Below are 15,154 nucleotides of genomic sequence, written 5' to 3'. Positions count from 1 at the left end.
CCTGGCTGGGGGGCTCAGAGGGTGTGATTAGTGCAGTGACCCCTGGAGGGCAGGTGTGACGACCGGCCCAAGCTCAGAACCTGCTCACTGACAGCTGGAGCTTGGCCTTGCAGGGCTGGCCGGGGGTCCTGGTGCAGCCCAGGGGACCTGCTGGCCCAGCAAAGGGACAAAGGCCAAGGGGGCTACAGGGGGTGGGAGGCTGGGCTGGGGGAACTGGTCAGTCTCCTGGCTTGGGACTGGGGGGTCGCTGGGTCTCCCCCAGACGGACTTTGCTGCGGGTCCCTGGTCCCTGTGCTCACAAGCTCTGTTCTGCGCTGGGTCCCCCATGACTAATAACCCATCGGGGTCACTCACTGGCTGGGAGTCGCTGGGGAGGGGAGGGCCCTTTGGGGGCGTGTGAGGCTCCCCAGGGGCCCCATCCAGGGAGACTCGCTGCGGGGGGGCCCGGGGTGAGCAGGGGGCTGAACGCTCTGAGGTCGGACCCAGGAGGCCCCGAAGCCGAGCAGGCTCCTGGCCCTGGTGACAGGTGCCCTGCAGGAGACGCTGCCCCAGAGTCCTGCCTGGCTTCACCCGGAGCCGTGAGAGCCCCCAGCCTGGAGCCCTGGGACACCCCCAACCCCGTGCCGTGCCCAGGACCCCGGGGGGCCCAAGCTGCCTCCCCCGACGCTGGCAGCACCCACCTGACGTGGCCTCCACAGTGAGGGGCTGGGCACGGCCCTGCCCGCAGAAGGCGCCGATGAGGGTCCGGTCGGCCTGGATCTCCCCACTGTCCAGAAAGGCCGGCAGCCCGTCGAAGGCGTAGACGTAGCTGTGCTGGGGGGCAGGCAGAGATGGGACCCCTGGGCTGGCTGCTCCCCCCCAACACCCCACACGGCCTGGGCCCTGCTCCTCCCCCACCCCCACGGCACCCGGCCCAGGCACTGCTTCTCTCCCCACCCTGCACCTGGTCCTGGGCTCTGCTCCCCCGTCTCCCCGGCACGTGACCTGGGCCCTGCTCGCCCCCGCCCCACAGCACCCAGCCCAGGCTGTGCTCTGTTCCCCCCATGACAGCTGCCAAGACAGGAGCCAGACCCTGGTACCCCGCCAGACCCCTCCCACAGCACCCAGCCTGGACCCCACTCTGCCCCCCATGGTCAGACCCTGCTCCACCCCCCAGCACGGACTCCACTCCCCACAATGCCCCCCCAGCACACCCCACTCACCATGCAGGGGGTGCTGAGGTCGGGCTGCAGGGTCAGGCTGATGGTGGGGCAGGGCTGGGCAGGTGGGCAGGGTTCCAGGCCGGGCGAGGCTGACAGCACCCACAGGCAGTGGGCCAGGTCCCCAGGCACCCCCCCTGCCCGCCGGGAGCCCAAGGACCCCGAATCCGAGAGGTTGGCCAGCAGCGAGCGCCCATCACATGCCCGGTAGCAGGTGCCCATATTCCTGGAGGGGAGAGAGCATCAGCATTGGGAGTGGGGCCCACACAGGGGTCCTGCCCCCAATACAGGGGGCTCGTGAGTCTGTGGTGGCAGGGACTCTCCATGAGCAAGTGCGGGGGGGGGGTTTCCTTCTCAGGGGAGGGGCATTGCTACTCCTGGAGGGCAGCAGTGGGGTCTCTGGGAAGCAGGGGGGGTCTCACCTGGGGTCCCCATCTTACCTGGAAGTGTGGCCCCTGCATCGGGGAATGGGGTGTGATGAGGCGGGAATGTTTTTAATGTTTTCTCTGATGACTGTGTGTGCCTCAGTTTCCCCTTCTCACGGAGCCCCAGGCTGGGAACTCTCACGGCTCCGGGTGAAGCCAGGCAGGACTCTGGGGCAATGTCTCCCCGCAGGGCACCTGTCACCAGGGCCGGAGCCTGCTCGGCTTCGGGGCCTCCTGGGTCTGACCTCAGAGCATTCAGCCCCCTGCTCACCCCGGCTCCCCCACAGCGAGTCCCCCTGGACGGGCCCCTGGGGAGCCTCACACGCCCCCAAAGGGCCCCCCTAGCCAGCAGCGACTCCCAGCCAGTGAGTGACCCCGACAGGTTATTAGTCGTGGGGGACCCAGCGCAGAACAGAGCTTGTGAGCACAGGGACCAGGGACCCGCAGCAAAGTCCGTCTGGGGGGGGACCCAGAGCGTGGTGTCCTTGGCTCCCCCCAAACAGGAGACTGACCCACTTCCAGCTGCCTAGCCCCAGACACATCCTTTGCCCCCAGCCCTGCTCCCGTCTGTCTCACTTCCTGGGTGAAATGTCACCTGGTCACATCCCCCTCCTGGGTTTCAGAGGCTGAAGGGCACCGGCCATCACTTACTGCCCCCGAGGGTCTCAGCAAGTCACACACCCGTCTCCCCTGCACCTAGCCACTCTGTGGTACACAGGGAAACTGAGGCCCACACCATATTCATGCAAAACAGTCAGACTCACATACAACGTAAGAAGGGAAAACCCCACTTCTATCGCTCAAGTACCAAGGTGGGGGATCAGGGTGTGCGATGGTTGCGGAGACCCCTGGAGGGCAGGTGCGATGCCCACGGGCTGCAGAGACCGGCTGACACTGATGGGACCCACCTCCCCTCCAAGGGTGTTGGAGAACAGAGACCAGGTCACCAGTTTCCTCTGAAAAGAGGCAAAGGCTGGAGAGGGGCAGCTGCGGGTGACTGAGGCCGGGCAGCTGGAAGCAGGTCAGTCTCCTCCTGGTTTGGGACTCGGGGGGGGGGGGGGGGGGGGGGAGCAGGGCCCTTTGGGGGTGTGTGAAGCTCCCCAGGGGCCCATCCAGGGGGGCTTGCTGCAGTGGGGCCTGGGGTGAGCAGGGGGCCGAATGCTCCGAGATCGGACCCAGGAGGCCCCGAAGCTGAGCAGGTTTCTGGCCTTGGTGACAGGTGCCCTGCGCGGAGATGCTGCCCCAGTCCTGCCTGGCTTCACCCGGAGCCGTGAGAGCCCCCAGCCTGGGGCTCCATGACAGGGGGTCTCTGGGGGGTAGGAGCCTCACCTGGGGTCCCTGTACCCAGCACTGCAGCGCTGGCAGTGCGGCCTGTTGGTGGTGGGATGAGAGCTGTGACGAAGTGGGAGTGTTCTTAACCGTTTCTCTAATACTGTGTGGGGCCTCAGTTTCCCCTATGCATTTCTCAAGGANGCCAGTTAGTCCTGCCCTGGGGCCGGGTGGGAGCTAGGGTCCCCTAAATGGGACAGGCCCCTGCCCCATTCCCGCCCCCCTGAGCCATCCAGTCCCGGCCTGGGGCTGGGTAGGAGCCGGCGCTCCCTAGACGGGACAGGCCCCTGCCCCATTCCCAGCCCCGAGCCAGTTAGTCCTGCCCTGGGGCCGGGTGGGAGCTAGGGTCCCCTAAATGGGACAGGCCCCTGCCCCATTCCCGCCCCCCTGAGCCATCCAGTCCCGGCCTGGGGCTGGGTAGGAGCCGGCGCTCCCTAGACGGGACAGGCCCCTGCCCCATTCCCAGCCCCGAGCCAGTTAGTCCTGCCCTGGGGCCGGGTGGGAGCTAGGGTCCCCTAAATGGGACAGGCCCCTGCCCCATTCCCGCCCCCCTGAGCCATCCAGTCCCGGCCTGGGGCTGGGTAGGAGCCGGCGCTCCCTAGACGGGACAGGCCCCTGCCCCATTCCCAGCCCCGAGCCAGTTAGTCCTGCCCTGGGGCCGGGTGGGAGCTAGGGTCCCCTAAATGGGACAGGCCCCTGCCCCATTCCCGCCCCCCTGAGCCATCCAGTCCCGGCCTGGGGCTGGGTAGGAGCCGGCGCTCCCTAGACGGGACAGGCCCCTGCCCCATTCCCAGCCCCGAGCCAGTTAGTCCTGCCCTGGGGCCGGGTGGGAGCTAGGGTCCCCTAAATGGGACAGGCCCCTGCCCCATTCCCGCCCCCCTGAGCCATCCAGTCCCGGCCTGGGGCTGGGTAGGAGCCGGCGCTCCCTAGACGGGACAGGCCCCTGCCCCATTCCCAGCCCCGAGCCAGTTAGTCCTGCCCTGGGGCCGGGTGGGAGCTAGGGTCCCCTAAATGGGACAGGCCCCTGCCCCATTCCCGCCCCCCTGAGCCATCCAGTCCCGGCCTGGGGCTGGGTAGGAGCCGGCGCTCCCTAGACGGGACAGGCCCCTGCCCCATTCCCAGCCCCGAGCCAGTTAGTCCTGCCCTGGGGCCGGGTGGGAGCTAGGGTCCCCTAAATGGGACAGGCCCCTGCCCCATTCCCGCCCCCCTGAGCCATCCAGTCCCGGCCTGGGGCTGGGTAGGAGCCGGCGCTCCCTAGACGGGACAGGCCCCTGCCCCATTCCCAGCCCCGAGCCAGTTAGTCCTGCCCTGGGGCCGGGTGGGAGCTAGGGTCCCCTAAATGGGACAGGCCCCTGCCCCATTCCCGCCCCCCTGAGCCATCCAGTCCCGGCCTGGGGCTGGGTAGGAGCCGGCGCTCCCTAGACGGGACAGGCCCCTGCCCCATTCCCAGCCCCGAGCCAGTTAGTCCTGCCCTGGGGCCGGGTGGGAGCTAGGGTCCCCTAAATGGGACAGGCCCCTGCCCCATTCCCGCCCCCCTGAGCCATCCAGTCCCGGCCTGGGGCTGGGTAGGAGCCGGCGCTCCCTAGACGGGACAGGCCCCTGCCCCATTCCCAGCCCCGAGCCAGTTAGTCCTGCCCTGGGGCCGGGTGGGAGCTAGGGTCCCCTAAATGGGACAGGCCCCTGCCCCATTCCCGCCCCCCTGAGCCATCCAGTCCCGGCCTGGGGCTGGGTAGGAGCCGGCGCTCCCTAGACGGGACAGGCCCCTGCCCCATTCCCAGCCCCGAGCCAGTTAGTCCTGCCCTGGGGCCGGGTGGGAGCTAGGGTCCCCTAAATGGGACAGGCCCCTGCCCCATTCCCGCCCCCCTGAGCCATCCAGTCCCGGCCTGGGGCTGGGTAGGAGCCGGCGCTCCCTAGACGGGACAGGCCCCTGCCCCATTCCCAGCCCCGAGCCAGTTAGTCCTGCCCTGGGGCCGGGTGGGAGCTAGGGTCCCCTAAATGGGACAGGCCCCTGCCCCATTCCCGCCCCCCTGAGCCATCCAGTCCCGGCCTGGGGCTGGGTAGGAGCCGGCGCTCCCTAGACGGGACAGGCCCCTGCCCCATTCCCAGCCCCGAGCCAGTTAGTCCTGCCCTGGGGCCGGGTGGGAGCTAGGGTCCCCTAAATGGGACAGGCCCCTGCCCCATTCCCGCCCCCCTGAGCCATCCAGTCCCGGCCTGGGGCTGGGTAGGAGCCGGCGCTCCCTAGACGGGACAGGCCCCTGCCCCATTCCCAGCCCCGAGCCAGTTAGTCCTGCCCTGGGGCCGGGTGGGAGCTAGGGTCCCCTAAATGGGACAGGCCCCTGCCCCATTCCCGCCCCCCTGAGCCATCCAGTCCCGGCCTGGGGCTGGGTAGGAGCCGGCGCTCCCTAGACGGGACAGGCCCCTGCCCCATTCCCAGCCCCGAGCCAGTTAGTCCTGCCCTGGGGCCGGGTGGGAGCTAGGGTCCCCTAAATGGGACAGGCCCCTGCCCCATTCCCGCCCCCCTGAGCCATCCAGTCCCGGCCTGGGGCTGGGTAGGAGCCGGCGCTCCCTAGACGGGACAGGCCCCTGCCCCATTCCCAGCCCCGAGCCAGTTAGTCCTGCCCTGGGGCCGGGTGGGAGCTAGGGTCCCCTAAATGGGACAGGCCCCTGCCCCATTCCCGCCCCCCTGAGCCATCCAGTCCCGGCCTGGGGCTGGGTAGGAGCCGGCGCTCCCTAGACGGGACAGGCCCCTGCCCCATTCCCAGCCCCGAGCCAGTTAGTCCTGCCCTGGGGCCGGGTGGGAGCTAGGGTCCCCTAAATGGGACAGGCCCCTGCCCCATTCCCGCCCCCCTGAGCCATCCAGTCCCGGCCTGGGGCTGGGTAGGAGCCGGCGCTCCCTAGACGGGACAGGCCCCTGCCCCATTCCCAGCCCCGAGCCAGTTAGTCCTGCCCTGGGGCCGGGTGGGAGCTAGGGTCCCCTAAATGGGACAGGCCCCTGCCCCATTCCCGCCCCCCTGAGCCATCCAGTCCCGGCCTGGGGCTGGGTAGGAGCCGGCGCTCCCTAGACGGGACAGGCCCCTGCCCCATTCCCAGCCCCGAGCCAGTTAGTCCTGCCCTGGGGCCGGGTGGGAGCTAGGGTCCCCTAAATGGGACAGGCCCCTGCCCCATTCCCGCCCCCCTGAGCCATCCAGTCCCGGCCTGGGGCTGGGTAGGAGCCGGCGCTCCCTAGACGGGACAGGCCCCTGCCCCATTCCCAGCCCCGAGCCAGTTAGTCCTGCCCTGGGGCCGGGTGGGAGCTAGGGTCCCCTAAATGGGACAGGCCCCTGCCCCATTCCCGCCCCCCTGAGCCATCCAGTCCCGGCCTGGGGCTGGGTAGGAGCCGGCGCTCCCTAGACGGGACAGGCCCCTGCCCCATTCCCAGCCCCGAGCCAGTTAGTCCTGCCCTGGGGCCGGGTGGGAGCTAGGGTCCCCTAAATGGGACAGGCCCCTGCCCCATTCCCGCCCTCCTGAGCCATCCAGTCCCGGCCTGGGGCTGGGTAGGAGCCGGCGCTCCCTAGACGGGACAGGCCCCTGCCCCATTCCCGGCCCCGAGCCAGCTAGTCCTGCCCTGGGGCCGGGTGGAAGCCGGCGCCCCCTAGAGGGAATGGCCCCGCCCCCCAGCCAGTTACCTGCCCAGCGTGGGGTTGTCCATGTTCCCGCACCAGCCGCACTCGAAGTGCTGCAGACAGTCCCGGCAGGTGTTGAACTGGGCACAGTCCAGGCACTGGGGCACCGAATGGACGCTTGGGGGGAAGAGAGACGAGTCAGCTCCCCCCACGTGGCCCCACCCGCTCCCACAGACGGAGAGAACCCAGGAGTCCTGGCTCCCAGACACCTGCTCGGTCCCACCCCCTCTAAGAGCCGGAGAGACCCCGGGTGTCCCCACGCCCCTCACCCATCATACCAGCCCCGGCAGTCCCCATACGGGCGCTCGGCCAGGGGAGACCCCGGGGATCCCCGTGCCCCTCACCTGTCATACCAGCCCCAGCAGTCCCCGTATGGACACTCAGCCAGGGGAGACCCCGGGGTCCCCGCGCCCCTCACCCATCGTACCGGCCCCGGCAGTCCCCGTACGGGTGAGACCCCGAGGGTCCCCACGCCCCTCAACTGGCGTACCAGCCCCTGGCAGTCCCCGTACGGGCGCTCGGCAGGGAGAGACCCCGGGGGTCCCCGTGCCCCTCACCTGTCGTACTAGCCCCAGCAGTCCCCGTATGGACACTCAGCCAGGGGAGACCCCGGGGTCCCCGCGCCCCTCACCCGTCGTACCGGCTCCGGCAGTCCCCGTACGGGTGAGACCCCGAGGGTCCCCACGCCCCTCAACTGGCGTACCAGCCCCTGGCAGTCCCCGTATGGGCGCTCGGCAGGGGGAGACCCCGGGGGTCCCCGCGCCCCTCACCTGTCGTACCACCCCTGGCAGTCCCCATACGGGCGAGACCCTGTGGGTCCCCACACCCCTCACCCATCGTACTGGCCCCGGCAGTCCCCATACGGGCGCTCGGCCTCACCCGTCATACTGGCCCCGGCAGTCCCCGTACAGGCACTCGGCCAGGGGAGACCCCGGGGGTCCCCACGCCCCTCACCCGTCGTACCAGCTCCAGCAGTCCCCATACGGGAACTTGGCCAGGGGAGACCCCAGGAGTCCCCTTGCCCCTCACCCGTCGTACCGGCCCCGGCAGTCCCCATATGGGCGAGACCCCAGGAGTCCCTGCTCCCCTCACCCGGCTTACCAGCCCCGGCAGTCCCCGTACGGGTGCTTGGCCTCACCCGTCATACCGGCACTGGCAGTCCCCGTATGGACACTCGGCCAGGGCAGACCCCGGAGGTCCCTTTGCCCCTCACCCGTCGTACTGGCCCCGGCAGTCCCGGTATGGGCGAGACCCCAGGGGTCCCTGCTCCCCTCACCTGGCGTACCAGCCCCGGCAGTCCCCGTACGGGTGCTTGGCCTCACCCGTCTTACTGGTCCCGGCAGTCCCCGTACGGGAACTTGGCCAGGGGAGACCCCGGGGGTCCCCATGCCCCTCACCCGTCGTACTAGCCCCAGCAGTCCCCCGTACGGGCGAGACCCCCGGGGTCCCCACGCCCCTCACCCGTCGCCCCGGTAGTCCCCGTACGGGCGAGACCCCAGGGGTCCCTGCTCCCCTTACCTGGCTTACCAGCCCCGGCAGTCCCCGTACGGGTGCTTGGCCTCACCCGTCGTACTGGTCCCGGCAGTCCCCATACGGGAACTTGGCCAGGGGAGACCCCGGGGGTCCCCATGCCCGCTCACCTGTAGTCCTGCCCCAGCATCCCCCGTCGGTGCGAGACCCCGGGAATCCGCACAGCCCTCACCCGTCGTTACCGGCCCCGGTTAAGTCCCCCGTACGGGGCGGAGACCCCAGGGTCCCTGCTCCCCTTACCTGGCTTCCAGCCCCGGCAGCCCCGTACGAGGGTGCCTTGGCCCTCACCCGGTCGTACTGGCCCCGGCAGGTTCCCCCGTTATGGGCGCTTGGCCGGGCAGCGACCCAGGGGATCCCCGCTCCCTCACCCTGCGTACCAGCCCGCAGTCCCCGTACGGGTACCTTGGCCAGGTAAGGGGCGGGAAGAAGAAACAGCGTGCGGGTGGACTTGGCACCAGCTCGCATGGCTGGAGTTGGACAGGCACTCGGTACTACGTGCTCCGCCTGGGGGTGAGGGAGGTCTTAGTGCTTTGCCCAGAGCCCCCCCCCCGCTGCCGCCCTCCCACTCAGCCTCCGCCCAACCTGCCAACGGAAAAGTGAACGGCAGACACTTGTCGTACTATACAATCCAGACCATGCTCCCCCACACTTGACCCCTTCCCCGCCGGATCATACTCCCCCAACCCACTGACCCCCGTCTCCCAGGTCTTGTCCCTCAAGGCACCCGTGCCCACTGCCCCGCCCCGGTGGCCCCACCCCCCAGCGAGGATCACTGGCTGGCCACAGCACGGGGGCCACTGGGGGTCGTGGGCCTGGGGAGGGGCACGCGATTTGCCTTGGCATGGGCTGCTCCGGCCGGCGTACACGCAGATCCTCCTTCTCTGCTACTGTTCCCTGCCCACCTCACCCAACCGAATCGGGCTCCTGGACCGGCCGCACCGGCGGGAGGGGGTCAGGACCCTCCCTTTGCAGAGCCAGTGCCCCCCCAGAGCCCCTGTACCCCCTTGTTCACCAACCTGTTACCGGCATAGTTCGTGCGCACGAAGCCGCCTGGCGGATGATCAACTTGGAAACTCATAACTGCTGAACGTCTGGTTTCCAGTAACAGCGGTCGGGTGAAGCTGGAGTTTTACGGGGTGTGTGTTACCTGTGTCATTTGCAGGACCCCCAAGAATCTCCCAGAGGGACAACGGCCAGCAGGGCTGAAAAGGGAAACTCTCCCCGGATCTACACAGCTGCTCCACCCAGTCGGGTCATCAGGGACCCACTCCGGCTAACAAGGCCGGGGAGGGTGCGGGGTGGGGGAAGCACGGCCTGGAGGGGCATGTTCCCCAGGCACAGAGTATGGTCGTTACCAGGGAAGGTCCCCCCACGCCCCAGGTGCCCTCTTACCGCGCTGCAGGCGTTGGCAGTCCGGTACTCTCGCACAGTTAAGCAGTTGTGCTGACGAGATGAGGCGCACTGAGCCCCCCCTGCATAGCCCCCCGCCCCCCGGCCCCCCAGCCGGCGGGGGACAGCTTGGCGTCTGAGCGGGGCACCAGCCGCAGCCCTTGGATCGGCCAGGCATGCCAGGGCAGGAGGGTAGGAGGGGCAGGGCCCTGCCCCGGAACGGGCTCCAGGGAAAAAAGTACGAGATTCCTGGCGAAGAGCGGTAGAGAGTGAGAACAATAGGCACCTGGCAGCCACCCCCAGGGCACCCCCTTATCCCCAAGCCCCCCGGGCCCCCAACTGCCGCCCAGCTCCCAGGTATATCCCAGCAGCCAGCCCCCAGGCACCCCCAATCACACCAGCCCCCCCCAGAACCCCGCAGCAGCCCTACGTGCACCTCCCAATCATCCCCACCCCCCAGGGAACCCTGCAGCCAGCCCTACGGCACCCCCAATCGTCCCCAGCCCCCAGGCACCCACCCCTCAGGGCATCCAGCACACCCAGCGGGCACCCCCAATTCACCCCATCCCCCAGGGCACCCTCATCCATCCTCAGGACACCCAGCAGCCAGCCCCCCAAGGAGCATCCCCAATCAACCATCAGCCCCAGGTAATTCCTTGGCAGCAGACCCAGGGCACCCTCAATCACCCAGCAGCCCACCCCCAGGGCACCCCAATACGCCCAGCCCCCCAGCGGGCACCCCCAATCCACACCTAGCACACCCTCAATCACCCCAGCCCCCAGGGGCAGGCCAATCACACCTAGCACAACCCTCAATCACCCCCAGCCCCCAGGGCAGCCCCAATCATGCAAGGGGGTACTTGTGGGGGGCACACAGGGTTGTCCCGGTGGGTTACACTAGGGCAGGGCGGTACAGGGGGGGGGGCACCCAGGGGTCACTTCACGCTGCACGGCACCCGGTGCGGTCCCAGTACTGAGGTGAGCTCGCTGCTCTGCCCTGGTCCCCGAGCTGTTGAGTATGCCCCTCGACCTTGCACCAGGATATTTGTTGCCCCGCTCGAGGGCTGCCAAGACCCGCCTGGGAGCCCGGGCGCTGCAGGGGTGCGTTCTCCTTCTCTGCTGCACGGGCCCAGCGCCCCACCTCCGTCCTGCCCACGGCCTGGGGTCAGGGAGCCACAGCCCCTGCTGACCCCCTGCCCCACAGTGCCCCCCACTTCTCTCCCATGCCCCACAGTAGTCCCATTCCTCCTGCCTTGTGCCAGGGGTAGGGGAGCCAGAGCCTCCACTGGACCCCCCCGTCCCACCTCCTCCTTGCCCTGGGCCAGGGGGAAGCCAGAGCCCCTCGCTGACCCCCTAGCCCCCAGTGCCCCCACTTTCTCTCCCCGCCCCGCAGAGGTCCCACTTCTGCTCTTGGCCAGGGGAGCCAAGCCCTTTGCTGACCCCCTGCCCTTTACAGCGCCCACCTCGTCTGCCACAGCCAGGGGTCGGGGAAGCAACCTCTGTGACCCCTGCCTTACAGCACCCCCAGCCCGCCCCTGTCAGCATCGACCCCCGGCCCCACACTGGAGCAGCCCCTGCTGGCTCGGCCCCCCCCTTACCAGATCTGGGGGCGTTAGGGGGCGCGGCCCAGTTGGCGATTCACTGATGGAGGCCTTGCACACGGGCCCGATTGGAGACAATTGGGGGCAGGGGGGGTCGGCCAGGAGCGGGTAGATGAAGCCCTTGTAAGACCAGGGAGACGCTCCATTCTCCGAGTGGGGCTCAGCTGATGTCGTGTGCGGACGTATGGACACTGTGGGGGCATCGGGGTCCGTCTGCTTGCAGCCGCCCCCCCCGCCCCCCGGGGACCCCTTTGCTACCAGCTCCCCCCCACTTTGCTGAAGCTTCCCTTGGCAGTGCCCCCCCCGAACAGCGGGGCACCCCGTGTGCTTTGCCAGCCTCGCCCCCAGTTGTGTGACTGAATTGGGCTGTTCTTAATGTTTTGCTCTGAATACTGTGTGTTGTGCCTCAGTGGTCCCCTAGGCCAGTTCTTAAGTATTAGGTGGTGATAAGGGGGTGTGATTTGCTACAGAGCAAAGCCAGTGCACCTAATGCCTGGCCTCTGTTCCCTGGGCAACTGATGGTCCTGGCCCCCCCCTGCAAAAGGTGCCAATCTGAGGTGTTGGAGAAAGGCTCAGGTGCTCCTGTGCCCGGAAAGTGGGCTGAGCAGAGAGAGGGCTGGAGGGGTTGTAGTCTGTGAGTTGGGCTGGGGTGAGGAGTTGAAGTGCAGACGTGTGGGGGTTGCTCACTGCCCCAGAATGTGACCCTGGCGTAGGGGTCCGGTTCGCATGTATCTACAGCTCTGTTTTAACCCTGTTCCTGTCATCCGTAATAGAACCTCTGGGGTACGGGCTGGGTGACAGTCAGTCTGACTGCAAAGTGGGGTCTGCAGGACTCTGTGGCCCCCAGGACCCCTGGGGTGGGGGCTCGCTGTGGGATAGTGGCACGGAAGGGGATGAGGATTTGCTGAATGCTCCAAGGAAGAGACACAGGAGGTTGAAGCCGCTGGGAGCTTCTTGCCCTGCAGACAGTTCTATCAAGGGAGAGGAGGCTCCCCAAGTCTGCCTGGTTTGGTGGGAGCAGGTTCATGAGCATCGCCCAGTGACTCTGTTGACAGTCGGTTGCTGGAGCTTCCTCCCAACAGTGGCCCCCTCACCCTGCTTTATGAGGAACCCCAGTGCATCCGACACTGATTCCGCCTGGCCAGTGCCCCCCTGCCCCATCCCATGGAGACCAGTTGTCCAAACTTTCCTCCCGGCAGCGCCCCCCTGCCCCTTCAGGGACCGGTGCCCCTTCCATCAGCCCCTCCTGCCCCCACATGGGACCAGTGCCGAGATGCCCCCTTGGATAGCGCCCCCTGCCCCCCAGGAGCCGGGTATGCCGAGCTGCTCCCCTTGTCAGTGGAGACGTTGCGGGGGTGCTGGTACGTGATGAGGTGCAGCCGGGCAGGAAGTTGAGGTGTTGGCAGCTTTCAGGGAGGTGTATGGAACACAGGGTCTGACCCCCACCAGCCGTAGTGCTGAGAATCTTGCCCACCACGGCACCGGTCGGTTTGGGCAGGGGGAGAATGAGGGCGGAAGGATGAGCCCCACAGCCCATCTCTCCCCTGGAACGCAGCCCCCCCCTCGGGGAACGCAGCCCCTGCCAACAGCCCCTTTTCCCCATCCCTTCATTCTACCTCTCAGGATGCAGCCCACCTGCCCTCCCATCTCCCCCAGCAAATACAGACCCGAATCCCTCTACACAAAACGCATACAGTCCCTCTTGGAACCCTGTGACAAACTGGACTGTTCTTAATGTTTGCTACTGAACACTGTGTTGGTGCCTCAGTGTCCCGTAGGCAGGGGCTTAATATCTAGTGGTGGATTAAGGGGGTGTGATTGCTGCCAGAGCAACAGGGCCAGTGCCCTAAATGCTCTGGCACTCCTGTCTCTAGCAACTGATGGCCTGGGCCTCTCCTCTTGCAAAGATGCAGCTGAAGGATTGTTGAGACACAGGGATAGGTGACTCTGGCCCGGGAAACGAGCTGAGGCAGAGAGGAGGGGTGGGGTGGTTAGTTAAACAGTGCGGACTAGGAGTGAAGTGCAGACCTTGGTCTGGTCACTGGCCCCAAATGACCGCGAGGGGTTCTGGTTCGCTGTATCTACAACTGCTGTTTGACCTGTCTCTTCTCTCTTGGTGTTCTTAACCGTTTCTCTAATACTGTGTGGGGCCTCAGTTTCCCCTATGCATTTCTCAAGGAGCTAGGTGGTGGGATCAGGGCGTGTGACTGGTGCAGAGCCCGAGAGGGCCGGTGTGATGGTGTCTGCACAGAGAAAGGCTGATGCCCAGTCTCCTGCTGGCCTGGGCCCCTCCCCGGCAAGGTGCCAGCGGAAGGTGCTGGAGAACAAAGAGATCAGGTGACCTCCTGGCCCGGAGCGGGACTAGCCCAGAGGAGGGGCTGGAGGGGGTCAGTTGGGAGCTGGCTAGGGAGACAGGGGGAGGCCCAGAACCTGGGTCTGGCCTACCTGGCCCCAAGATGGACCTGACTGAGGGGTCCTGTTCTCTGTACCTACAAGCTCTGTGTTAGACCCTGTTCCTGTCATCGAATAAACCTCTGTGTTACTGGCTGGCTGAGAGTCACGTCTGACTGCAAAGTGGGGGTGCAGGACCCCGTGGCTTCCCCAGGACCCCGTTGGGATGACTCGCTGTGGAAAGCCCACGGAGGGGCTGAATGCTCCAAGGAGAGACCCAGGAGGTGAAGACGTGTGAGCTTCTTGCCCTGAACAAGTCTGCTCCGAGGGAGAGGAGGCTCCCCAAAGTCCTGCCTGGCTTTGTGGGGAGCAGTTCCCGAGCATCCCCCGCGGACTCCATGAAAGGGTCTCTGGGGGGCAGGGTGTCTCTGGGGGACAGGAGGAATTGGGGGATCTCAGGGGTGGGGTCTCATCTGTGGTCCCAATAGAACCCAGTGGTAAAGCGCTCGCAGTACGGTCCCTCAGGGGGAGTTGGGGTGTCAGGGGAGCAGGAGGAAGAGGGGGTGTCGGGGGTCTCACCTGGGGTCCCAATAGAACCCAGCGACGCAGCGCTTGCAGTACGGCCCCTCAGCAAGGAGCTGGGGTGTTGGGGGAGCAGGAGGAAGAGGGGGTGTCTGGGGGTCTCACCTGGTGTCCCAATAGAACCCAGCGGCGCAGCGCTCGCAGTATGGTCCCTCAGGGGGAGTTGGGGTGTCAGGGGAGCAGGAGGAAGAGGAGATGTCGGGGGGGCTTGGGGGGCTCTCACCTGGGGTCCCCATAGAACCCGGCAGCGCAACGCTCGCAGTGGGGTCCCTCAGCAGGGGGGGCGCAGTAGCAGGCCCCCGTGGCCCCGTGGCAGTGGCCCAGCTCGGGCAGGCCATGCCCGTTGCACTCACATGCCTGGCACCCACCCGGGCTCATGGCATCACCGAAGCTGCCGGGCCGGCAGAGGTGGCAGTGCTCGCCGTGGGTCCAGTCTGCGGAGAGGGGGGCAGAGTGAGCACGGGGGAGAGTTGGGGATGTGGAAGGGGCATAGGGGGAATGCAGGGCCCAAGCAGAAGGATGGGGTCATATGGGGTGCAGGGGGCTCCAGGGGAGGGGGGATGCAGGGGCCCTGGGAGGATGTGGGGGCCGTGGGGTTGGCAGGGGGTCCTGGGGGGGAGTGCAGGGGCCACAGGAGACGCAGAGGGGCTATGGGGGGATGCGGGAGCCATGGAGTTTGCAGGGGGCCCTGGAGGGGAGTGCAGGGGCCGTGAGAGGCACAGGGGGGATGCTGGGGGCCGCGAGAGGCACAGGGGGGAAATGGGGGGATGTGGGGCTATGGGGTTTGTGGGGGCCCGGGAGGGGAGTGCAGGGGCCACAGGAGGCACAGGGGGTTTATGGGGGGGGACTCACCCTGGCACTCATCGCACACCCCGGGTCCCCCGACCTCACAGCTGCTGTGGAAGTGGCAGCCACAATCCACGCTGCACTGGGCACCCCCTGCGCTGCCATTGCCCCCGGCGCCCGGCCCCGACGTCCAGCCCAGCTCGCACTCGCACGCGTAGTCTGGGGAGCCGCTGCACCGCCCATGCCCGCACTCCTCGTAG

General features: G+C 67.5%; 1 protein-coding gene and 1 long non-coding RNA gene across 2 annotated transcripts in view; both read right to left on the bottom strand.

Annotated features, from left to right (window-relative positions):
- MEGF8 (multiple EGF like domains 8) overlaps window positions 1-15,154 on the bottom strand; it is a 73,583-nt gene that overhangs the window by 18,807 nt on the left and 39,622 nt on the right. Inside the window, 4 exon segments of the mRNA XM_075071403.1 lie at window positions 89-813; window positions 1,203-1,425; window positions 14,332-14,542; window positions 14,961-15,147. Of these exon segments, the coding sequence (XP_074927504.1) occupies window positions 89-813; window positions 1,203-1,425; window positions 14,332-14,542; window positions 14,961-15,147 (1,346 nt within the window).
- LOC142047550 (uncharacterized) lies at window positions 6,648-8,038 on the bottom strand. The gene is made up of 3 exons (XR_012656869.1): window positions 7,974-8,038; window positions 7,892-7,926; window positions 6,648-6,732 (listed from the first exon to the last, which is right to left on the bottom strand). It is a non-coding gene; the product is annotated as an uncharacterized LOC142047550 (long non-coding RNA).

This window comes from Chelonoidis abingdonii, chromosome 11 (assembly GCF_003597395.2).
Source record: "Chelonoidis abingdonii isolate Lonesome George chromosome 11, CheloAbing_2.0, whole genome shotgun sequence".
Lineage (NCBI taxonomy): Eukaryota > Metazoa > Chordata > Testudines > Testudinidae > Chelonoidis > Chelonoidis abingdonii.
Note: the sequence above shows the minus strand (reverse complement) of the source record. Positions and strands in the feature narration are given on the sequence as shown.